Source organism: Tympanuchus pallidicinctus, unplaced genomic scaffold (assembly GCF_026119805.1).
Source record: "Tympanuchus pallidicinctus isolate F22 unplaced genomic scaffold, pur_lepc_1.0 scaffold9, whole genome shotgun sequence".
In the NCBI taxonomy this organism is placed as follows: Eukaryota; Metazoa; Chordata; class Aves; order Galliformes; family Phasianidae; genus Tympanuchus; species Tympanuchus pallidicinctus.
Window position 1 is genome coordinate 14,675,424 of NW_026294813.1, and position 22,696 is coordinate 14,698,119.

Sequence of the window (22,696 nt, forward strand, 5' to 3'; positions counted from 1 at the left end):
TGTGCACCTTACCCTGCCTGGGGCCACATTCTGGCACCAGGGGCTACCCTGATGTGCCCCACTGCTGCCTTCAGCCACTTTTCCTAAGAAGAATGATGGGAAGGTGCACAGTGTTTGGGAAAACAGGCCTTGGCACCCACCAGCCATCCCAAGAAAATAATAACATCCGGGTGGGCAGCAGTGCCGCGAGTGCGAGAGAGTGGCACTCCATAAATCCCCTGGAGCAGGTGCTTTGTAGTCGGCACAAGGAAATGAGCACATTATTCATCTCGGCTTAAACCTCTAAATGCTTCCTGTCCTGTGATTCAGAAATAACCCTGGGAGATCAGTGCTGGGCTGCGCAGGAACTGCACTATCCAAGAAAGTGCCACGAGCCTGCCAGGCCCAGGACCAAGCGAGTGATGGGTGCCTGCGGCAGAGAAAGTGATGCAGGGATGCATGCACTACAGTGACACCACTGGAACTGCGGCACGAGTGGAGCCAGTGTCTTCAAAGAGGCTGATGGCACTAATATGACTGGTGGAACCCCAAAGGCTAATGGCACCTTCAAGGCTGGATGGCACCAATGAGGCTGGTGGCACCATTTTAACTGGTGGCAACAACAGAGATGGTGGCATCAGTATGGCTAGTAGCATCACCGCTGCTGGTGGTACCACAACAGGTGGCATCAATGAGGCTGGTGGCCCCAAAACCGTTGGTGGCACCAATGGGGCTGGTGGCCCCAGTAAGTCTGGTAGCATCACCAGAGGCTGGTGGCACCATCATGACTGGTAGCAGCAATGAGACTGATGGCACCAGTAAAGCAGGTGGCACCTTAGACTGACGGCATCTATGAGGTTGGTGAAACCCTGGGGTTTGTGGCACCACTGGTGTTGGTGGCATCAGTGAGGCTGGTGACACCACTGGGGCTGGTAGAACCACTTGGTCTGGTGACATCAACACTTCTATGTGCCGCAGGGCCAGCAACACCTGCAGTGGACACTGGGGGTTTACAATCTCAATGGCTCTTGCTGATCTTTGCTGATTTTTCTCCAGTATCAGGATCAGAGCCCCCTGCTCCATGCAGCCCAGCTCCAGCATTATCAGCCCTCTGCAGACCCACAGTGCCCAGCACATCGCGACTGATAGCCGGGACTCATGGCAGCACCCCAAGAAAGAGTGTTGGGCACTTGGACACACCCCTCAGAAAGAGCCACACTAGAGACCTGGACAGGACCCTATAGACAGAGGTGGGGTCCCTCTTTCACTCTGGGGCATGGAAAGATGCTGGTGGCTCTTCCCATGGTGACATCAAATTCCAGCACACTGAGACCTCTGCCTGATCTGAACCTGAGGAACAGCACAGCTGCCACATTACCCATGCTTTTCTCTTCACAATCTTCTCTTCTGCTCATTTTTTTCTCCCATTGTTGGCATGCAGAACCCAAACACAAACAAGGAGTCCTTCAGGTTACCCTGACAACCGCAGCACTCGAAGCCCATAATTGCACAGGTCACTGTGCATGCCCATTCCTCTGTGGTGCTCATGCAGCGGCCTGTGAACTCTTGGCCAGAGCAGCCTCAATGTTTCGGAGATGTTCCCCTCATGGCAGGGATGAGGGGGTGTTTGGAGTAGCTCAGTGGAGGGAGATGGGGACTCATGGATGAGCCTCTTCCATCCATACTGTGCCTCAGCTCCAGCCTCCTGTACCCCAGTGACCCACATCCCCACTATGTTGATATCCCATGCAGCTCCTCCACCCAGCTCGGCTGTCCTGACCTGCTGCCTGACAGACTTTACAGCCACCTCCTGGGGCTGACAGCTTCCTGGCCCTGCTCTTGGTGCAGAGGTGAAGGCACTTGGCAGTGCTCTGCAACCGCCTGCTTGCCTCGCTGCACTCCAGGAGGTGGAAACACATTTTTAACCAATTAAACAATCAGCAGCTTTAAGGATCCAGCAGTTGTGTTTGCCTTCTGGGAACCTGGGAAATGAGATAGTGCACGAGCTCTGTGGAGCAGTGCTGTGCCCATGGTGCTCAACGCGTGGCCCACTGCAGTCCACCAGTCCCACCGCCACCCACGTGTGCCATTAGGGACCACAGGATGCCACAGGCAGCAGGTCGGTTGGCACAGCTCCAGGATGGACGCTGCAGGCAGTGGGAGCAGCTGGGGGCGAGGGCAAACCCTTCCTGCACGGACACTGAAAAAGACAAAACTCCGTGTGAGGGGAAGGCGAGATGCGGCTGCAAATACCCAAAAGCAAGACGAGGAACACGGGGCTGGAGAAGGCTCTGGGCACGCACAGAGCCCGCGCTTGGGTGTACGAGTGGCGGCAGCACGTGCGGTGCGCGCCGCTCCCCTCCCGGTCTCTGTCCCTATCCCTGTCTCCGCGGTGTCCGACGTCAGCGCACGGCCGCCGCTCCCCGGGCCCCCCCTGGCGGCACGGAGATATCACGAGGGACGGCGGCGGGGCTGCTCTACGGAGAGCTTTCGGTCCCCAGCGCGCCGCTCCCGGTCGGGTTTCACCGTCCGCCGGTATTTATATCCGTAACCCAAGGCCGCGCGGGGGACGTGTCGGGGGACACCTGGAGAGGGACTGGCAGGAGAAGCTCTGTCTACGCTCCGGAGGAGACACGGACTCCCGCTGCAGCCATGTCCTCGCCGAGGGCCCCGCGCGGGCAGCCAGACCCACGCAAGCCCACCACGCCCCCGCCTGCGCCCATCCTCTCGCCGCGTTCACGCGTGGGGCGGGCGCGGGACGCTGAGTGGGGGGGCCGGGAATGTGCGGAATGTGCGCGGGCACGCTGCCCCCAGCGGGGCCCCGCCAGATCCCCCCCCATCGCTCCTGCCACGCCGCTCCCAACTGTCCCTGCCCCGTGTCCCCCCGAGAGCTGTCGTGGGACCCCGCAAACCCACAGGGACTCTCCAGCGGGGACGCGAGGTTCCCCATTCCCCAACCATCCCCTGACGAGATCCCCCAGAAACAGAGCATCCCCTCCCCGGTACCCCCACGCCGGGCACTCCAGGGCCACCTCCACAGTGCTCCCATGCTGGGAACCGCCAAGACGTGCGTACCCCTCCCAGCCATTCCACGGTGGAGACCACCGATAATTTAGATACTGCAGTTAATCGCCCTATGCTGGGGACCCCAGAATTTGCGTGATAACTCCCAAGTTCTCCCAAGTGACCACCTCCTCACGCTGCACCACGTCTCCCCCCTCCCCGAACTCGGCCACCCAATCCCCCCACAACAGGGACCTCCATCAGCCCACCCCCTCCCGATCCCCAAGACTTGTGGCACATTAACACCTGGGACCACCTCCCCAACCCACACGTCTAGGTATCCCCAGAACCGGGGCACCCCTCTCGATTTCCATATGGTGAGATCCCCAGCACTCCAGATCCCCTCCCCAGTACCTCCACGCTGAACACCCCCGTACCCCGATCATCATAACCCACTCACCCTCCTCTCTCCCCCAGCGCTGAGAACCCCCAGCACCTGGAACCAACTCCCCACTCCCTCCACGCTGAGGTCTACCCAGAACTCGGACCTCCGTGGCACTCGGACCCCCAGCACACAAGCTCCCCATCACCCTAGCCCCCTCCCCGACTCCCCCACGCGAGAACTCGCATTCTCCTTGACACCCCCAACCTCTACCCACGCGCTTGCTCCCCATCTCCCGGCTCGGGCACACCCCCGCGCCCCGACGGCGCGACCACCGCCCGCCTCCGCTGCCGAGGGGCCGAGGGCAGGGGGAGGTGCGGGGCGGGGCGGCGAGGGGTGGGGGGGAGAGCTGCCCGTCCCGGGGCGGCCCCGCCCGGGGGAGGTGCACGCGGCGGGGCGGCGGACGGAGGAGCCGCGGGCGGCGGCGGGCGCAGGAGCCATCGCGGCCCATGGCTCCGCGGCTGCCGCTGGTGCTGGCCGCGCTGCTGGCGGCGGCGGGCGGCGGCGGCGGCGGGCGGCGGGCGGCGAACCCCGACGGGGCGGGCGCCAACCTGACGGTGGCCGTGGTGCTGCCGGAGCGCAACGTGAGCTACGCGTGGGCCTGGCCGCGCGTGGAGCCGGCGCTGAGCCTGGCGCTGGAGGCGCTGCAGCGGGGGGAACCGCCGCTGCTGCCGCGGCCCTTTTCGGTGCGCGTCGAGTTCATGAGCTCCGAGCTGGGGGGAGCCTGCTCCGAGTACGTGGCGCCGCTGAAGGCCGTGGACCTGAAGCTCTACCACGACCCCGACGTGCTCTTCGGGCCGGGCTGCGTCTACCCCGCCGCCTCGGTGGGGCGCTTCGCCTCGCACTGGCGGCTGCCGCTCATCACCGCCGGCGCCGTGGCCGTGGGCTTCAGCGAGAAGCGGGAGCACTACCGCACCACGGTGCGCACCGGGCCCTCCGCCCCCAAGCTGGGCGCCTTCGTCTCCCACCTGCACGCCCACTTCAACTGGAGCTCCCGCGCCGCGCTGCTCTACGTGGACCGCAAGACCGACGACCGGCCCTACTACTTCACCATCGAGGGCGTCTTCCAGGAGCTGCAGGACGGCAGCAACCTCACCGTCCGGCACCACATCTATTCCCCGGACGAAGGCGGCCCCGACACCGCCATCCACTTCATCAAGGCCAGCGGGCGCGGTGCGTGGCGGCGCGGTGCGGGGAGGGGCGGCGGGGCCCGAACTGACGGGACGGGATGAGATGGGCGGGGGTCTCGCGGAGGGAACGTGGGCCCCGCGCGGGGCGAGGAGCCGCGCCGAGAGCGTGGCATAGTGCTCGGTGGGGTGCGGTGGGGGGATGGAGAGGGAGGGGGGGGCTGCTCATGGGGCGTACAGCTGGTCCCATGCTTGGCACAAGAGGTTGGGCACACTTCTGGGGACCCCGTGGTTCACAGAATCTGAGCACGCAGTGGGACCCGTGTGAGTCACAGCAAAGCATGGGGACACCAGACTGGGCACCACAAGGGGATGGACACGCAGTGGGACCTGTGTGGAACACAGCTAGAAGCGGGCAGCAGGGAACCTCTGTGGGGCACAGCAAGTGGAAGGGCACACAGAGGGACCTCTGTGGGGCACAGTGATGGGTTTGGGATGCAGTAGGACCCGTGTGAGGCATAGCGTGGGGTGGGCAAAATGTAGGGCACGGGTGGGGGGGAGGGAGGTTACAGCAGACTGGGGGGCATGGGGCAGTGGGTGCAGTGGGGGGAACAAGGTTGTCCCTAGAGCACCTGGAGTCCACCTTGGTGCCATTGGGGTATCCAGGGTAGGGCGAGGAGCTTCAGGACCCCTAGTCCCTGCCTGAAGTCCCTCACAGAGCACAGGAGACATGGTGGCACCTTGGTGGCAGTCTGTGGCTTGGGCCACCAAGGGCAGGCTGGACCTAGAGGTGGAGGTGATGGTGCAGACGTGGCCACTGATGGGCAGCGCTGGCAGTGGCTCTGGTGCCAGCACAGTGAGATGGATGTGCCCTGCTCAGGGAGGACACAGCCTTGCACATGGATCCCCCCCCCTTGGTGCTGGTCCCCAGCTGTGACTATGGCAGAGGGATGGGGATGAGGCTGGGAATGCCCCAGGAGAGTGGCTCTGTTGGGCGAGTAAGAAATGGAGGGGCTCCAGAGGCAGCTGGAGAGCAAGGGCAGGCAGCTGCTCCTCCATTATTGATGAGCAGGGCATATCGATCGGGGAGGCAGTGCTCCTTAATGGATCTGAAGATGCTGTGTCATTAGGAAGGACATGAGGCTAGGATGAGAGGAGCCAGATGGGCCGGCAGGGCTGTGCCTGAGGGAGCTGTGAGCCCCCAGCCCTGAGCCGATGGCTTTCTGGGGTGAGGAAGCGCGCAGGGAAAAAGCTCAGCTCATCGATTGCTTCCAACGTTTCCGGCTTAGAGCTGTAAATCACCCTGATGCGATCGGTGCCCCTGGCTCAAGGCAGCACAGGCAGGGACGTGGGGCCCCTAGGTCTGCCCCATGCTGTGTGGGCCATGGGGCACACTGTTACTGTGCGCCCTGCGGTGAGCATCGCTTTGGCATCACCTAGGAGTGTGGATTTGGTGAGGCTGGGGAGAGCCTCTTTGTGCCCCCCAGCGCTCCCCATCCTCATTGTTCGCTGCCCCAAATGCAGGTACAGGGGTTGGTGGCTGCATCCCCATATGGCAGTAGAGGGGCTGGCATGCACCTGCCCCTTAGGCACTGTGCTGCCATGTCCATTCTCTGGGCCTGAGGGCGACGTGCTGGGCCCCACGTCGCTGCTGCTGCTCACAGCAGGGCTGATATAATTAGAGCTGCAGACGAGGGAATTACCAGGGCATCTGCCTGCGGAGCGCAGGTCCTGTGCCTGGGGACATGGGTGGGCACTGGGGTTTGTCCCCTGCTGCTCGGTGATGCTGCCAGCCCCGTGTGTTTTCCCCATTTGGGTGGCACCTGTCACACATCCCCGACCCCTCTGCACATCTCTGGCCTCGGGAGCCACGCTAGCTCTGTGTCCCCCCCCCGCAATGGGGGCTGTGGCCATGTGAGCCCCCGCGTGGCCATGCCACCATCTGCTACCAGCTGTCACCGCCAGGGACAGTCCCACGTGGTGTCCCCAAGGACTGAGGGATGGGGCAGGAGGTGGCGCAGGGGTGACATTGTGTTTGTTGGGGGGGGATGTCCCATTAGGAAGCCCCAGTGGTTTCTGCCCCATGGAGAAGCCCCCTGAAGGGACACTCCGTGTCCCTTGGGCTGCCATGTGCCACACTGTGTCCCAGTGCCTGTCCCTCCCCACGTGCAACTCTCCAGAGGTTCTGCACCCACAGATGGTGGCTTTCACCAAGTGCATTGTCCACAGATGCAGATGCCAACCCTGGTCCCCCTTCTCTGTGCAGCCAGTCCCAGCAGTGCTGGGGTTAGGGCTGTGCACGGGCCAGCGGCTGAGCGTGACATTCCTCCGGCGCCTGCCGCCTCCTCCCCCGTTGCTCAATCGTGGGTTCCCAGCCAGGCTGGCTGGAGCGGGGGCCCTGGTTTTCCGGGGGGAGGGAGGGAGGAGGCGGTGGCAGGAGGGCCCCTGCTCGGGGGGGTTCCGGACGCTCTCTGCACAGCAGCCCATGGGGTGCCTGGCTCCATAGCAGGGTACCTGCTGCCAGCGCCACACATCGCCCATCTCGGTGTCCCTGTGGCATTAACAGAGCCCCAGTCATGAAGCTGTGGGGTGGTGGGAGTGGTGGGACGGGGCCCGGGCACCCCCTTGGCTCTCGGGTCGCAGCAGCAGATGCTCTGTTTCCAATTAATGCCGTGGCCGGCCGAAGGTGCTGGAATCCGGGAACCTGCACATTCCTGCCGCACGACCGACCACAAACCCAAACATGTTTTTGTCCCTTTCCTCAGCCTGGATTCCCCAGCGGGCTCTGGGGCATGGCCCTGACGCCTTTCCCAGCCCTATATTCCCCTTCTCCAAAGCCTTTGGGCTGAGGTGATGACACTCCACAGCGCGTGGCACACAGGGCATCCATCCGCACCGTGTGCTGGAGTTCCACTTTCCCCCATACTGGGTGATGTGGCACAGGCACGTCCAGCCAGGCAGGACTATGGGGTGGCTCCGTGACTCTGCTGGGTAGGAGCCGTGCCCTGACACCCCACATCCCGGCAGTGGTGTACCTGTGTGGGCCACCGGAGATGCTGCGCCGCATCATGCAGCTGGCACAGCGTGAGAACCTGACCAACGGCGACTACGTCTTCTTCTATGTCGATGTCTTTGGGGAGAGCCTGCGGGGGGACTCGGCCCGCGATGCTTTCAAGCCCTGGCAGCAGGGTTCAGGGCAGGATGCGGGGCTGCGTGAGGCCTTCCAGGTGAGCTGCACCCTCCTATGTGGGGGGGTGGAGGGTGGGGATGAAGACCTCAGTGTGACGTGGGCTGATGCGCTTGCAGACGGTGCTGGTGATCACCTACTACGAGCCCCAGAACCCCGAGTACCAGCACTTCCAGACCCAGCTCATCCTGCGTGCCAAGCAGAAGTTTGGAGTGCAGCTCAACTACTCCCTGGTGAGCAGGTCCCGCTGCGTGCCGATGGGGGACTGTCCCTATGGGGTTGCAGAGGGTGGGAAGAGGTGGAGGGTGATGACATATGCTTCTGGTGGGAGCAGTGCAAGATAGCGCCATCCCTGTGTTGCACGTGTGTGGGTGTGGTACAGCGTTATGGGGTGCAGGGTTGTGTGTGGCAACACTGTGGGCTTATTGGGGTATGCATGGTCACAGTGCACGTCTGTGGGTTGCAGAGGCGTGCATGCCACCGGTTCAGGGTCACAGGACTGCCAAGATGTGCGTGTGCCTGCTGCAGAGTAATGGAGCTGCAGGGGTGGGCGTTGCCCTGCTGTGGGGTGATGGGGCTGTAGAGGTGTGCATGGCTCTGGCACAGGGCTGTGGGCTCGCAGGGGGTGCACGCAGTGCTCAGCTCCCTCCTGCAGATGAACCTGGTGGCGGGGTGCTTCTACGACGGGGTGCTGCTGTACGCCATGGTGCTGAACGAGACCCTGCGGGAGGGCGGCTCCAAGAAGAACGCCACGCAGCTCATCGAGAAGATGCGGGACCGCAAGTTCCAGGGTAGCAGCAGGGAGAGGGGGCTGTGGGGGGGCAGGTGGGCTGCAGGGATCCGTCCTGTCCTCCACATCCCACCTGGGCCTCGCTTGTCCCGTAGGGGTGACGGGACTGGTGAGCATGGACAGCAACAACGACCGTGACACCGACTTCAACCTCTGGGCCATGGGTGACCCTGAGAGCGGGCAGTACGAGGTGGGGGCAGCGCTGGGGTCTTGCTGGGGGCTGGGAAACAGCTTGGGGGGAAGGGGCTGGGCTCAGCTGTCTCCCTGCAGGTGGTGGGACACTACTCAGGTGCAGAGAAGCAGATCCGCTGGCTGGGGCGGCCCATCCGCTGGGTGAAGGGGGCTCCCCCCTTGGACAACCCCCCCTGCGTCTTCGATGTGGATGACCCCTCCTGCGATAAAAGTGGGTGCATGGATTGTCCCGCTCCATCCTTCCCTGGGGGTGGGCAGCCCCATAGCAGCCCCCCTAACCTGAACCTTGAACCATGGCAGCCCCGCTCTCCACATTGGCCATCGTGGCTTTGGGCACCGGGCTTACCTTTGTCATGTTTGGCATCTCCAGTTTCCTCATCTTCAGGTGGGTGCAGGCTAGGGGGCAGCAGGTGGGGGGCAATAGGGATAGGCTGGCTGACCCACGCTGCTCCTCAGGAAGCTGATGCTGGAGAAGGAGCTGGCCAGCATGCTGTGGAGGATCCGCTGGGATGAACTGCACTTTGGGAGTGCAGAGCGGTACCATAAGGGAGCAGGCAGCCGGCTCACACTGTCCCTGGTGAGATATCAGCCCTCTGCCCCTCTTCTGTCCCTGTCCTGTCCTCCTGCACAGCCCTTCTGTCTCCTACAGAGTAATATTGTACTCCCTATGTTCGTCCATCCCCTGCAAAGCTCTGCATCTCCTGTAGAGCCACACTTCGTCTATTTCCTACGGAGTGCTCCATCCCCTTCAGAGTCACATTTCATCCATGTCTTTCCATCTCCCCCACAACCTGGAGTCCCCGTGGAGCACCATGTTCCATCCAGCCTCTGTGTGGCCCTCCATCCCTTGTAATGCTGCATCTCCACAGCCCCCCATGCCCACTAGCACATAGCCTATAGATTTCATGCTGACCCTGCAGACCAGACCTTGTCCTGCCCCTCCCCTGCTCCATGGGTGCCACCAACCCTCCTGGGGTCCCTGTTCCTAATGCAACCTCTCTGCAGCGTGGCTCCAGCTATGGCTCACTGATGACCACACATGGCAAGTACCAGGTCTTCGCCAACACTGGGCACTTCAAGGTCAGTTTGCACCCTTATGGGATGATAGCACATCTCCCAAGGCTGCCTGGTGGGCATTTACCCCTCTGTTGTCCCCAGGGTAACGTGGTGGCCATCAAGCATGTCAACAAGAAGCGCATTGAGTTGACGCGGCAGGTGCTCTTCGAGCTCAAACATGTAGGTGTGGGGTCTGGGATGGGGTCTGTGCCCTGTTGGAGTGCAGCATCTGCTCCTTGTGGTGGTGGGGCGACTGGGTGCTGCCTGTCCCCACCAAGCTCTGCTTGCATCCTCAGATGCGGGACATCCAGTTCAACCACCTGACACGCTTCATTGGGGCTTGCATCGATCCTCCCAACATCTGCATTGTCACTGAGTATTGCCCAAGGGGCAGCCTGCAGGTAGTGGGGGGGCATGGGAGGGTGGAGGAGGTGGGAAGGGAATGGGGAGAGAGATTGAGATGGGGGGGGGGGGGGGGAATGGGGATTGGGGCGGAACAGTGGAGATGGAGGTGTGAATGAAGATGGAGATGAGTGTGAAGATGAGGTTGGGATGGGTATTGGGGTGGGAACATGGAGTGGGGTTGAAAATGGGAATGGGAATGAGGATGACAACAAGGGTGGAGATGGAGGTGAGGGTGGGGATGGAGTGGCCAACAAGTGGTGCTGGTGCCACTGTCCTGGTGCCCACTGTGCCTCTCCAGGACATCCTGGAGAATGAGAGCATCAACCTGGACTGGATGTTTCGCTACTCACTCATCAATGACATCGTCAAGGTACCTGAGCAAGGGCACATTTGGCTTGAAGGGGATGCTGAGGGGCACTGGTGTCACAGTGTCTCTCTGACGGGTACAGGGAATGGCCTTCCTGCACAACAGCATAATTGGGCACCATGGCAGCCTCAAGTCCTCCAACTGCGTGGTGGACAGCCGCTTTGTGCTGAAGATCACTGACTATGGGCTGGCCAGTTTCCGCACACCCTGCGACAGCGAGGACACACATGCCCTTTATGCCAGTGAGCACTTAGTGTGGGGATGGAGACATGGGTGGAAGGGGAAGTGGGGCTTTACCTCACTGCTTGTGGCTCTGTTTCTACAGAGAAGCTTTGGACAGCCCCAGAGCTGCTGCAGAAGGGCCATCTGCCCGCACAGGGCATGCAGAAAGCCGATGTCTACAGTTTTGGCATCATTGTGCAGGAGATTGCCCTGCGCAATGGCCCCTTCTACGTCGAGGGCATGGACCTGAGCCCAAAAGGTTGGTGAGATTTGAGGAGGATGGGAAGGTACTGGGTGGATTTGGGGGCATCTGCTCACCATCGGCCCCTGCTTGTTGGACAGAGATTGTGCAGAAGGTACGCAACAGCCAGAAGCCCTTCTTCCGGCCCTCCATTGACACTGGGGTGCACAGTGAGGAGCTGGCTGTGCTGATGGAGCGCTGCTGGGCGCAGGAGCCCGCTGAGCGCCCTGACTTCAGCCAGATTAAGATCTTCATCCGCAGATTCAACAAGTGGGTGCTGGGGAGTGGGGTGCAGCGGCCCGAGCTCCACCTGGGAGTGGGGACTGCCACCAGGGGGGTGTCCCCCTGTCCCCATGGCCCAGCTGCCCCTGTCTTTGCAGGGAGGGCAGCACCAGCATCCTGGACAACCTCCTGTCACGCATGGAGCAGTATGCCAACAACTTGGAGAAGCTGGTGGAGGAGCGGACCCAAGCCTACCTGGAGGAGAAGCGCAAGGCGGAGAACCTCCTCTACCAGATCCTGCCCCAGTGAGGGGGGCTGCATGGGGCTGGGGGCCGATGTGGGGCTGAGGGCACAAGAGTCCTTCCTTGCCCCCTGTGCTGGTGCTGGTGAAAGGAGCAGGGAGGAGGGGTGATTTGAGGAGAGGACCCCCAGCACCCACTGTCCCTGCTTTCCTTGGCAGCTCTGTGGCGGAGCAGCTGAAGCGTGGGGAGACGGTGCGAGCTGAGGCTTTCGACAGCGTCACCATCTACTTCAGTGACATCGTGGGCTTCACTGCACTCTCAGCCGAGAGCACCCCGATGCAGGTGGGAGCAGGGCTGGGGTGGGCAGGGAGCTTGCCACGCCTTGCAGCGCCATACGCAGGGCTGGGGACATCCTGCTGCCACCATCCCCACTGTGCTCCTTGCAGGTAGTGACGCTGCTGAACGACCTCTACACCTGCTTTGATGCCATTATTGACAACTTCGACGTGTACAAGGTAAGGGGTATGGGGCACCAAGGTGGGTACCAATGGGTGCCTGCTCCCCCTGACCCCACTGCCACAGGTGGAGACCATTGGGGATGCCTACATGGTGGTGTCAGGGCTGCCAGTGCGCAACGGCAAGCTGCACGCCCATGAGATTGTCCGCATGGCCCTGGCCCTGCTGGAAGCCGTCAAAACCTTCAAAATCCGGCACCGGCCTAATGACCAACTGCGTCTGCGCATCGGCATTCACACCGGTGAGCCCTGGGGTGCTGGGAGGCTGCTGCACCATCGGGCTGCACATGGTGGGATGCTCTCTGCCCTTTCGCCACCCCTGAGCATCTCGGCGCCTCCAGGTCCTGTTTGCGCAGGAGTGGTGGGGCTGAAGATGCCGCGGTACTGCCTGTTTGGGGATACAGTGAACACGGCGTCCCGCATGGAGTCCAATGGACAGGGTGAGCCATGGGGCTGGCGGTACCCAACCCTGCCTTGAGCACCACAGGTGCATCCAATTCCTAGCCCCATCCATGTCCCTTTCCACCCCAGCCCTGAAGATCCATGTCTCCTCCACCACCAAAGAAGTCCTGGATGAGTTCGGCTGCTTTGAGCTGGAGCTGCGCGGAGATGTGGAGATGAAGGTGAGGATGCAGTGCTGGGGATGGCACCGTGGGGACCGCTGTCCTGGGGGATCTGACCATTTTCCCCCACCCAGGGCAAGGGGAAGATGCGGACGTACTGGCTGCTGGGCGAGCGGAAAGACCCCAAAGCTGTCTGAGCCCAGCGGAGCCCCCCCCACCCTTGGGGTGCACCAGGACCCCCCGCAGCAGTACTGGGGCACGGGGGCTCAGTGAGCACTGCACCGCCCGTCCCCTCCATCAGCACCAGCAAAGCTCCCTCCAAGCCTCCTGCTGCCCCTGGGTGGGAGGAGCCTCCCAACCACCCCAGCCTCCTGGTCCGAACTCCCCATCCCCAACCTCTGCGGCTCGGCGGGTCTGAGCCGTCCCCAGGGCCTGGCTGCCCTGCAGGGCACTTTGCCTTCTCTTTTCAGTACTCAGCTCCCCCCACACCTGTCTCACCCCTTTCCCAAAGAAAGGAAAGGAGTGGAACAGGCTTAGACTTTGCTGCTCCTCTCCACACCTCCCTATGTATATAGCCCCCCCAGCCCTGTAAATATCCCCTTCCCAGGTGTAAATATAAGCGTGCGCACAGACTATTTTGTTGAAATACAAATTGCCCTTAGTCCTGCTGTTCCCAGCTCCTGTGCTTTGCTTTGTCCCAGTGAGGTGTGGACCTTGGAGGGCAGGGTTTGGGGCCAGAATTGCAGCCCTGGGGCAGGTGGGGATGGGGATACATCCCCCCACCAGGGGTAAGGATGGAGGTGGGGACACATCACCCACCGAGGGACAGAGATGGGGAAGGAGACGTGTCATTAATATGGGGATAGGGATGTGTGTCACTAGTCTGGGAATGAGGACACGTACCATCTGCCTAGGGCTGAGGACAGAGATGGAGACATTTGCCACTCACCAAGGGTATAAGGATGGGGTTGCATGTCGTCCTCTTGGGGACAGGGATGGGGACACGTCATTCACCTGGGGATGGGGATGCAAGTCACCCACCTGGGAATAGGGATGGGGCGGTGTCACCTATCTGGGAATAGGGATGGGGATATGTGACATCCACTGTGGACACTGTGGAGGGACACCTCCCAGGGGATGTGCCGCATTTTGTGGTGTGCTGCCCCACAGAATGCCGCTTTGCATTGGGATTTGGGATTCCCCGCAGCCTGCTCTGGAAACATCCCAGAGAACACCAGGGTGCCAGCAGCAGGGCTCGCTCCTGCTCTTTATTGCATGCTGGGCTGCGGCTGGCGGGTAGCTGCCTCATAGGGCAGAGGCTGCTCCAGATACTCGCTGATGGGGGTGGAGAAGGTGGCGTTCCTACGGAAGGGACTGTCCCCAGTGCGGATGCAGGTGACACCCTGGAGGGGAGAGATACAGAGACCCTTGTGAGCAGTGGGTACAGCAAGGTGGTGGGGCAGGGTGTGGGTACTCACAGGCACGCTGTGGACTCGCTCCAGCCAGAAGCTGCGGGGCTGCTCCATGTGGTAGTTATGGGGCTGCAGAAGAAAAGAGGAAATCCCCTGTGAGTTGGGAGGTCGTGTAGAGACCCCCTCTTTGGGATGCAGGGTAGCAGGCAGTACCTGGGTGGTCAGTGGGGGTGTGGGCTGGAAGCCTCCCGCCCGATAATCCTGGTGTGTGGTGGAGAGTGTCTCCATGGAACCAGGCGGTGGGTGGATCTCCTCCATCAGCTCCTGCCTACAGGGCAGTGGGAGGTGCACAGATCACCCCTCCCCAGGCCCAATGTTGCAGTCCCTAAGGACTGGGCCTCTCTTGGAGTCCCACAGGCTCACCGGTACTTCTGGTACAGCATCCTCTCCAGCATGGCTTCTCGCTGCCCTGTGGGGTGCTAGCATCCTCAGCATCATGTCCCCCCACTCTGCCCCAAAACCCCTCTCCCCTTTTTTGAGGCTGCACCTTGTGCCAGCAGTGGGATTCTGTGGGGTGGGCGGAAGGCATCCTTGGTGGTGCTGCAAGGCAGTGAGACTGGTGCGTGCAGGGGAGCCAGCAGCCCGCGGTGACCGTGACGGTAGATGAAGCCCTCGCTGCCCAACTCCAGTGGTACCACATAGTCCAGGTGGTTGGTGGCTCTCTGGGGACACAGTGTGGGGCGCACCATGGAGTCACTGTCCCAGAATGCTCACAGCTCCTTTTGGAGGAAACCTCAGCCCTGTGATGTAGGGGTCTAGGGGCACCCAGTGGGTATTTTGGGTGTCCTCCATCTAATTTTTGCCCAAATGGATGCTTCTGGAACATGCACCATTGCTCCAGTGCAGCCTCCCTCTGAACCTCCCTGCCTGCGTTCAGCTGAGCCTCAGGGTGGGAGCTGTCAGGCTCCTTCCCCACCTGCAAAACTCAAGGGCATCCCCAGGATAGGGAGCAGGGGCTCGTGGTGCTTTCCGGGCTGGTTTTGGGGTGGGGGTTTACCTCCTCCTGCCAGTTGTGGATCAGGCAGGTCCCCCGTGGCATGTTGCGTCTCAGCTGCTCTGCTGGCACCTCAGGGAGATCCTTGTTTGTGGACACCAGCACCTTAGGGGAATCCTTGGTCAGAGTCAACGGCACCTCGTGTTGGTCCTCTTCTGTGTCCACCACCTTGGGTGCGTCTTCAGTCGGGGTCGTCATCGCCTCCTGGGGCTCCTCAGCTACAGCCACCATGTCTCTGCAGCACGGGGACACCATGGGCAGCAGCACCTCACCTCGCAGCCCGATCCCGCACGCGGGTCCATCTGCGGGGTCCACGGGAACGACGTGGCCGGTCAGAGCCACCCTGCGTGGGGACAAAGGAACAGCTGGTCTGCTTCCCATGGTGCGATCCCTGCTCCACGCCTTCTGGTAGCCTCTCACCGCCCATGTGCCCTGTGTTCTGAACCCCCAAATGACCCCGGAGACCCCCAAAGGCTCGTGACCCCAATGAGCTCCCCACGGCCCCCCCCGGTGTCCCGGACCCACCCTTCGGGGGTCTCGGGCCCCCGCCGCGCTCCGCGTTGCATGGCCGCGTCCCGCATCTCCATGGGGACGGTGAACAAGCGCGCTTCCCGCACGCTGATTGGCGGCGCCGCGTGCAGGCGCGCTTTTCATTGGCGGGGATGAGCGAGGGGCGGGGCAGGAGGAAAAGGGGGTAAAAGGGAGCGAGAGGGGCAAAGGGGGCGTGGCCGGGGCAAAAGGGGGCGTGGCCAGGCCGGCGCGGCCGCGCCATGTGCGAGCTGCGGGGCCGGGCGGGGCCGCCCAGCTGCGAGCTCGACCCCACAGTGACAGCCCGGGGCGGGCAGGGCAGGGCCAAGCCGCCCTCAGCGCCTGCAGGACGCCGGCCCCGCTCCCCCCCCGCCGGGCAGAAGAAGGGCCCTTTGACGGCGGCGGCGGCCCCGGGCTGTTATTGCAGCGCTCTGCGGTGTGCGCCGGCGGTGCCACCGCGCTCCGGCTCTGGGGCCTCTGTTTATCCTGGCCGACCTCACGTCCCACCCCCTGCCCCAGCGCGGCGGCCCCTCCCCAGGCGCTCGGCCTTGCGCCAGGCGGGGGCAGCGGGGCTGCGGCAGCCGCTGGGGCCGTCCGTGCTGGAGCCCTGTGGAGGGGCCCGGAGCCGAAGCACATCTGGGCACGGCGTGCCGGTGACACATCCCCCCTGCTCCTCCGCCCCCCTCCCCCCGCGATCTCTTTGGGGAACTTGCGTCATTTGCGATAGTGCTTGGCTGAGGAGTGAGAACAGCTCTGGACCTTCGCCCGCCGCGCTCCCCACGGCGTGGCACGGCGACGGTGTCTCGGCGCCCATGCATTTTTGGGAACCTCCCCAACCCAAGGAGTGCTTTTGGCGTTCGTCAACCTCCTGCTGCTGTGCTGCTGCTGCTTGCCAGCCCTACAGGAGGGGCCCAGCTCTTGCTAACGGGAACCTCGGGGGTCTGCGAGCAGCACGCGGAGAGCAGGGACCCGCCGGTGCCCCCCAGCCGGGCCCCAGCAGAAGCACCCTGCTGAACAGACCCCACATTATCCCCGGCGGCTGCGGTCCCCGGGCGGCTGGCGCGGGCCCAGGCTGCGGTGCCAGGTGGGCTGCGCGCTGCGCCAGCACCCGCCCCGCGCTAAATTTAGCGGAGGACGGAGCGGGAGGCGCGGGGCAGGGAGCCCACGGGCGCCTGCGCGTTGCGGCCCTGCACGTGTCCGCATGGAGTGGAACCGCGCCCGCAGCTGCTCCGACAGGAGTGCGCTGCGCGTGTTCTGCACGTGCCGGGGGGGGGAGAGGCTGGGGTAAGCAGTGTAACGTGTTGTGCATTGTAGCAGATACACGTTTGCTGCTGATGTATGCAATGTGCTGTGCATGGTGGTGTATGGCCTGCGCTGTGCAATGCAACATTTTGCACAGCGTCGGATGCACAGTGGGTCTGGGCTGTGCAATGGAAGATTTTGCATATTTGTGCATGGTCTGGTGTGTACAGTGCAGGATGGGTCAGAACTTAAAACCAACTTCCATCCCTGAGAGAGTCACCACAAAACAGAGCCAGAAAATCCACTGCGTGTCCCCAAGAAACTTTATTGTGGGGTAACCTAAGGGGGGCGGGGGACCTCAGCCGGGGGGCCAGTTCATCTGCCGCCCGCCCAGCACGTGGAGGTGCAAGTGGTACACCGACTGGGCACCGTGCTTCCCGTCGTTGATGACTGCGGGGAGAGGAGCAAGGATCAGGGAAAAGAGTGTCAACCGTGGGGGGACACGCGGTGGGGACACTCGACTCACCCAGCCGGTAGCCGTCAGACAGCCCCTCCGCCTGCGCCGTGCGAGCTGCCACCACCATCAGGTGTCCCAGAAGCTGTGGGAGCGGAGCCCGGGGCTCAGCCCCGCGTCCCTCACCCCACTTCTGCCCTCGGCAGCCATACCCTCTCACCTGCGCATCCTGCGGACCCACGCGGCTCAGCCGAGGGATGGGGCGCTTGGGGATCACTAGGAAGTGGACGGGCGCCTGCGGAGCCACGTCGCGGAACACCAGGCACTGAGGGAGGGAGGGCAGGCTGAGCTCTCTCGCGTGGGTACAACCCACGGCGTGACGCGCGCTCCGCTGAGCCCTACCTCATCATCCTCATACAGGATGGTGGCCGGCACGCTGCGGGCTATGATCCGGCTGAAGATGGTGGGCTCCGTCCCCACCTCGGCGGCCACCCGCTGCGCCTTGCCCACCTCTCCGTCCTGCCCGCCGGCCGCGCAGCGGCAGCGCTGGAGACACACGGGGATGTCACGGCGCGCGTGGGGAGGGGACCGCGCGCTGCGGCCACGCTAGGGGTGAGAGGTGGGGATTGGGCGTGGGGAGGCGCGAGTCGATGTCGGGGCCGCACGCGTGGGCACAGGCCGCAGTGAGACAAGACGCGCGGCAGGAGGCGCTCCCTCATTCGTGGACTTCGCACGGAGGGCAGCGCGGGCACCGCCGAGGACCCCCCCGCTCCATTCCCTGCAGCCCCGCGCCCCTGCGGTGCCCTCGGCTCCGCCCCCGCGGTTCCCGCGCCCCCTGCCCACCCGCGCCCACCTGCCCAGCGCGCGCCCGCGCCACCCAGACGCGCGCCAACCCGCGCGCCAGCACCGCCGCCATCGCCCGCAGCGGCACCGCCCCCGCCCCGCGCTCCCATTGGCTCCCACCCCGTCACTCCCGCGCCTTAAAGGGCCCGCACGCTCCTCCATGCCCCCACGCGTGACGCGCACGGCACAGTGTCACACGCTGCGACCACCCCGCAGGAGGCGAGCACGGTGCTGCCCGCTCACCCACACACCGACGAGCGTACACCCGCCCGCGCCGTCATCTCCACGCGTTCCGCGTGGGTTCTCCCAAGGATCCTGACAACGAGAGCAGTGCCACTCTGCGTTTATTGCTGCTCAGAAGCCCATACGGGGCCGCTTGCGACGCGGTTGCGAGGCAGAGGAGAGCTGGCTTTGTGAGCTGGAGAGCTGGCTCTGCGAGGAGGGGATGCAGCGCTGCACCGTGATGCTGCTGGGGGCCTCGGGGGGATCCTGCGGGCCCTCGGCCCACACGGACAGGTAGTCCCGCAGCGTGCGCCGACGCTCCTTGGGGATGCCGCGGGATCGCAGCTCCTGAGAGGACAGCAGGATCTCGGTGGGAGGCGGTGGGGGGGTGCCGGGCAGAGAGGACACCACCACCTCCCGTGGGGTGGACGGGGGAGTGCGGGGAGTGGCCCCCTCGCTGAGCTCGGACAGCTCAGACTGGTAGGTGATGGAGGAGGTGAAGCTGGCCGAGAGGCTGCGGTGAGCCCGGCTGCGCTTCTGCCTCCGCCGTCGTTCCCGCAGCGCTTGTTGCCTCTGCAGGGTGCTGCCAGCTGGCCCCACGGCCCCCCACTCGCCTCTCCATGCTGCTGTTAGCCTGGCACTCAAGGCATTGGGTTCCAAGGAGGGTGCTGGGCTGGGAGGTTCTGGGGCTGGCTCCCAGCGCTGGATGCGGCCCCGCTCACACATGGCCCGGCGCAGCTGCAGCTGGTACTGCTGTAGGACACTTGGTGCCATCTCTGACAGCTCCTTGCGGGTGAAGAGGCGCCGCTGACTGAGGGTAGGGGGCCCTGATCGGCAGGAGGATGCTGGGGAGCCCATCCATGCCTGCAGCAGTGCCCGCAGCCAGCGGCGGTACCGCAGAGCTGCAGCTGCACTGGGCACATCTGGGGCTGGCTTGGGCCTGGCAAGAGGCTCAGGTTCCTCAGTGGCTGCTGGCGTGGTCACTACCTCCTCTTCCTCTTCCTCTTCATCATTGATTATCACCTCTAGATTGGACAAGTAGAAGGTCTGCTCTTCTTCCTCCTCCTGTTCCTCTTCCTCACTGCCAAACAGAATGGGAGAGCCAGGGGATGCTGCGGCCTCATCCTCCTTGTTGGGAGTGGGAGCTGGTTCTGTCTCGTCCCCCTGGTCAGGAACAGGTGAGGGTGCTGCTTCGTGCCTCAGCATCTGGTAGAAGACATCACCTGCCTCGGAGAGTTGGAACACCAGAAGGGACTCTTGCTCACCCTGCTCATGCTGCACAGCAGCCAGACCTATGGGGATAAATGGGGCATCATCACCACATACCCTACTTCACCTCCCCGTGGGTGCAGGACTCACTCCTCTTTCCCAGTTCGTTCCTATGTCCTCTCCTAAGCCATCTGTATCTCATCTTGAGTAGCATTTGCCTTTTGATGCATGCCCAATGCAGCACCAACTGCTGTCTGCTGTCCCTGCATGACCTACATGCCCCATGACCACTCACCAGCTGCAGGGATGCTGAGGCGCTTCTGGAGCAGGTGGTGCTGGTGTGGGAGCTGTGTGGGAAGGTGAGGTAGGCAGCTGGCAATGCTGTGTAGCTGCTGTGGTGGCCCTGCGAGCTGGCAGGCCATCTGGTCGCCCCCTGCAATAAGACATGTCAAAAATCGGCTAGTGAAGCAGCAAGGTCAGGTCGTGGACATGAGTGGAGTTTCTGTGTCCCCTACCTGGTTTCTCACCTGTGTACTGCAGCAGCAGCAGCTCCTGGGTATGAGAGGTGCCCAGCAGCGCTTTATGGCTCCTTCCAGACTCCCCCGGAACAATGTCAGCAAACAGAGGGGGTGCTTTCATCATGTGTGACCATTTCAGCACAGGCACCAATGGCAAGCGCTCGTCCAGCAGGTACACGGCAAACTGGGAAAGGGTAAGGCTCAGCAGGGCTCCCCCACCTGCATCCAAACCAGCTGCACAAGTTGGTTTGGAGCTTTGGGGACTTTGAGCCCTTGAGGACTCACCTGGGTGGCAACGAGGTGTTGGCAGGGGTGAGCCCTACCCAGGTACATGGGCAATACTACGCGTTCACCCTGCTCGCACTTGGCTTCCTCACCCACCTTGAAGAAGTCGAAGTGGCAGCTCGTGGGGGCCTGTAGTGGCACAGCAGGGTGCTGTCGGCACCATGGGGAACAGTAGGACACCCCTCAGCTGACCCTGACCCCTGTACTCATGCTCACCCGAGCATCCAGGCACAGGATGCCAGTGCGGTCAGCACAGCTCAGCACCCGCGGGTGAGCAGTGAAGTCACTCCAGCGCCAGGGTGAGTGGTCCCGGAAAAACAGGGTCTGGGGGTCATGGCGGAGACGCTGCAGCCTGTGGGGAAGGGACAGAGCTCTTCCTTGCTGTGGGGCACCCTTGCCTCCTCCTACCCTGAACGCTGGGGACGCAGCACTCCAACTCACCCTGTCTCAATGTTCCACAGATAGACGGCTCCACTTTGGGTGCAGACTGACAGCTCCCCAGACAGGTATGGGCTGTGGGGCAGAGATATGGCATTACATTGGAAGGTCCGTGTCTGAGGACCTCCCCAAGCCCTGTATCCCCAGCACACACCTGACAGTGAGGCAGGAGGCTGGCACATCAGTGTGGATGACCTGCAGTGGGCTGGGGGCAGCTCCTGTCTTGCCTGGCATCCTCCAAACACCACAGTGGTAGTCAGAGCGAACGCCAACAAAGTCTAGTAGGAGACAGGAGAGAGGACAGGTGAAAGGGCAGGGACCCTACCATCTCTGTATGCAGTGCACAGGTCCCAGGGCTCACTCACCTTGCCCATCCACCCGGGCAGCAGCTACTTGCCGGATGCGCCCATTAAGCTCAAACTGCACTGGTAGCCCCCGTGCCCGAGGCTGCTCCTCCAGCACCACATCCTGGAAATCTGGAGTGCTGGCTAAGGGCACTGCCACACAATGCCCCGCTGCCCCAGAGTCTCCCACATATCACAGGGAAGGATACAGAGGTGGTTCATGGCCATCCCGCCAGGGTACACCAGGCGTCCCACACGACTGCTTGCATCCTGAGGGGGCAGCCAGGCTAGTGCTCCCCCTGTGGAACTGTCATCAAAGAGCAGGCTGGTCCACTGTAGCAGCAGCTCTTCATGCACACAGTCAGCCAGCAGCCCCAGAGGCACCTCAAAGAGCCAGTCCCGGCACAGGTGAGAGAACAAGCGCAGGCGGGAGGTAAATTGATGCTGAGGGCAGCCACTGTGAGGGGACAGCCAGTGTCAAGCAGGTGCCAGAGCCCACAGCTCCCCCAGCCCAGCAGCACTCACCGCCTGGCTTCCATATGGTTGATATTTTCCACCAGGGATGTCATGCGGATGGTTGTGTCCCGGGCGCTGCGTTTCTGCAGGGAAGAGAGCAGGAGTGCTGCTATGAACAGACAGGAGGGGGTACGCTGGTGTCCCCCTCAGCCTCACCAAGGGCACTGACCCTGAGCCTGGAGTCTCCCAGGTAGAAGTTCTTGTGCAGCAGTCGCCCCAGGGAGCTGAAGGCATCCTCGGGGTGATCCACAAAGAAGTGCCCCAGCTGTGCGAGGACAGCAGTGTGGGGACGTGCAAGGATGTCACAGGGGAGCTCAGCCCTGGCTCCTCAGCAGCACCCGAGCCTGTACCTGCTTGGCAAAGTCCAGTGCAGCCCCAGACCTCCCGGTCCGCAGCTTTCTGTGCAGGATACCGTGGTAGAGGATATCCTGAGGGGTGACTGTGGGGACCCAGCAGCCTGCGGAGGGGGCAGGGGGCGGTGGGGAGGGCGGCTGCCAAGGTTGTCCTGACATCAGGTGGCAGCCCCATTCTCGGCTCCCCCACACCCTCTGTCCCTTACCCATATTGGGCGGCAGCAGCGGCACTGCCGCGGCCTCGGCCGGCGCCCAGCTCTCGCCCTCGTGGCTGCGGAGAGGCACAAACGGTGGCAGCACCTGCAGGGAGAGCGGCGGGGAGGTGAGGGCTCCCTTCCTGTACTCCCAGTGCCCTCCATCCCTCCCCCTGCGCCCCCTCCTCTGCCTTCCCGTACCTTCAGTGCTCTCTCCCGTGTCCCCATTGCCCCTCACCTGCCGCTGTCCGGGCCCGGCCTCCAGAACCTTCCCGCGCTCTCCCCAGCCGGCGGCTGGAGCCATGCCCCCCTCGTCCTTGGGGGGGCCGCAGCCGAAGTAAGAAGGGAAAAGCACTCCCGGGAACTCCATGGAGATACCGGAGGAGGCGGAGGAAAATAGCGATGTCCGATACGTGCGCTCGGCTCGGCAGTGCCGGCACCCGGGACCGGATCCGGACCGGAATCGGCAAGCACGCGGACCCGACGCCGCCGGAAGTAGGAGGGAGCGCTCTGCATAATCAGCGGTCGGGC

The 22,696-nt window shown here is 63.1% G+C and overlaps 4 protein-coding genes across 4 annotated transcripts; 1 reads left to right on the top strand and 3 right to left on the bottom strand.

Annotated features, from left to right (window-relative positions):
* The first annotated feature begins 3,873 nt into the window (after positions 1-3,873).
* On the top strand, positions 3,874-13,229 carry NPR2 (natriuretic peptide receptor 2). Its single transcript, XM_052670296.1, has 22 exons — positions 3,874-4,597; positions 7,579-7,778; positions 7,858-7,971; positions 8,394-8,529; positions 8,624-8,718; positions 8,799-8,931; positions 9,021-9,105; positions 9,177-9,297; positions 9,726-9,800; positions 9,879-9,956; positions 10,073-10,177; positions 10,480-10,551; positions 10,631-10,790; positions 10,874-11,029; positions 11,113-11,281; positions 11,392-11,538; positions 11,694-11,817; positions 11,922-11,990; positions 12,058-12,232; positions 12,332-12,430; positions 12,522-12,613; positions 12,688-13,229. The coding sequence occupies exons 1-22, from the start codon at positions 3,874-3,876 to the stop codon at positions 12,748-12,750; spliced, it is 3,192 nt and encodes a 1,063-aa protein (XP_052526256.1). The 3' UTR covers positions 12,751-13,229.
* A 576-nt stretch (positions 13,230-13,805) lies between these two features.
* SPAG8 (sperm associated antigen 8) lies at positions 13,806-15,445 on the bottom strand. Its single transcript, XM_052670297.1, has 6 exons — positions 15,023-15,445; positions 14,513-14,687; positions 14,389-14,434; positions 14,179-14,293; positions 14,032-14,094; positions 13,806-13,956 (listed from the first exon to the last, which is right to left on the bottom strand). Exons 1-6 carry the CDS (start codon positions 15,398-15,400, stop codon positions 13,822-13,824), a joined length of 912 nt encoding a protein of 303 aa, XP_052526257.1. The 5' UTR covers positions 15,401-15,445; the 3' UTR covers positions 13,806-13,821.
* Positions 15,446-17,094: 1,649 nt separating this feature from the next.
* HINT2 (histidine triad nucleotide binding protein 2) lies at positions 17,095-18,170 on the bottom strand. The gene is made up of 5 exons (XM_052670308.1): positions 18,097-18,170; positions 17,646-17,789; positions 17,464-17,568; positions 17,316-17,388; positions 17,095-17,239 (listed from the first exon to the last, which is right to left on the bottom strand). The coding sequence occupies exons 1-5, from the start codon at positions 18,157-18,159 to the stop codon at positions 17,148-17,150; spliced, it is 477 nt and encodes a 158-aa protein (XP_052526268.1). The 5' UTR covers positions 18,160-18,170; the 3' UTR covers positions 17,095-17,147.
* A 125-nt stretch (positions 18,171-18,295) lies between these two features.
* On the bottom strand, positions 18,296-22,644 carry TAF1C (TATA-box binding protein associated factor, RNA polymerase I subunit C). The gene is made up of 14 exons (XM_052670307.1): positions 22,404-22,644; positions 22,178-22,271; positions 21,969-22,075; positions 21,788-21,883; positions 21,628-21,701; positions 21,312-21,559; positions 21,124-21,234; positions 20,913-21,036; positions 20,762-20,833; positions 20,537-20,672; positions 20,321-20,449; positions 20,045-20,219; positions 19,813-19,950; positions 18,296-19,600 (listed from the first exon to the last, which is right to left on the bottom strand). Exons 1-14 carry the CDS (start codon positions 22,533-22,535, stop codon positions 18,441-18,443), a joined length of 2,796 nt encoding a protein of 931 aa, XP_052526267.1. The 5' UTR covers positions 22,536-22,644; the 3' UTR covers positions 18,296-18,440.
* Positions 22,645-22,696: the final 52 nt, after the last annotated feature.

Coding starts and splice junctions, on each gene's coding strand:
- SPAG8 (XM_052670297.1), bottom strand. CDS start 15,400: ATGGGAAGCAGACCAGCTGTTCCTTTGTCCCCACGCAGGGTGGCTCTG. Junction 14,688..15,022: donor TCCACAACTGGCAGGAGGAG/GTAAACCCCCAC, acceptor CTGTGTCCCCAG/AGAGCCACCAACCACCTGGA. Junction 14,435..14,512: donor AATCCCACTGCTGGCACAAG/GTGCAGCCTCAA, acceptor AGCACCCCACAG/GGCAGCGAGAAGCCATGCTG.
- NPR2 (XM_052670296.1), top strand. CDS start 3,874: ATGGCTCCGCGGCTGCCGCTGGTGCTGGCCGCGCTGCTGGCGGCGGCG. Junction 9,298..9,725: donor GCCGGCTCACACTGTCCCTG/GTGAGATATCAG, acceptor ACCTCTCTGCAG/CGTGGCTCCAGCTATGGCTC. Junction 11,030..11,112: donor CATGGACCTGAGCCCAAAAG/GTTGGTGAGATT, acceptor CTTGTTGGACAG/AGATTGTGCAGAAGGTACGC.
- TAF1C (XM_052670307.1), bottom strand. CDS start 22,535: ATGGAGTTCCCGGGAGTGCTTTTCCCTTCTTACTTCGGCTGCGGCCCC. Junction 21,560..21,627: donor AACCATATGGAAGCCAGGCG/GTGAGTGCTGCT, acceptor GTCCCCTCACAG/TGGCTGCCCTCAGCATCAAT. Junction 21,037..21,123: donor TGCCCGGGTGGATGGGCAAG/GTGAGTGAGCCC, acceptor GTCTCCTACTAG/ACTTTGTTGGCGTTCGCTCT.
- HINT2 (XM_052670308.1), bottom strand. CDS start 18,159: ATGGCGGCGGTGCTGGCGCGCGGGTTGGCGCGCGTCTGGGTGGCGCGG. Junction 17,389..17,463: donor TGGGTCCGCAGGATGCGCAG/GTGAGAGGGTAT, acceptor CCGCTCCCACAG/CTTCTGGGACACCTGATGGT. Junction 17,240..17,315: donor GTCTGACGGCTACCGGCTGG/GTGAGTCGAGTG, acceptor CTCTCCCCGCAG/TCATCAACGACGGGAAGCAC.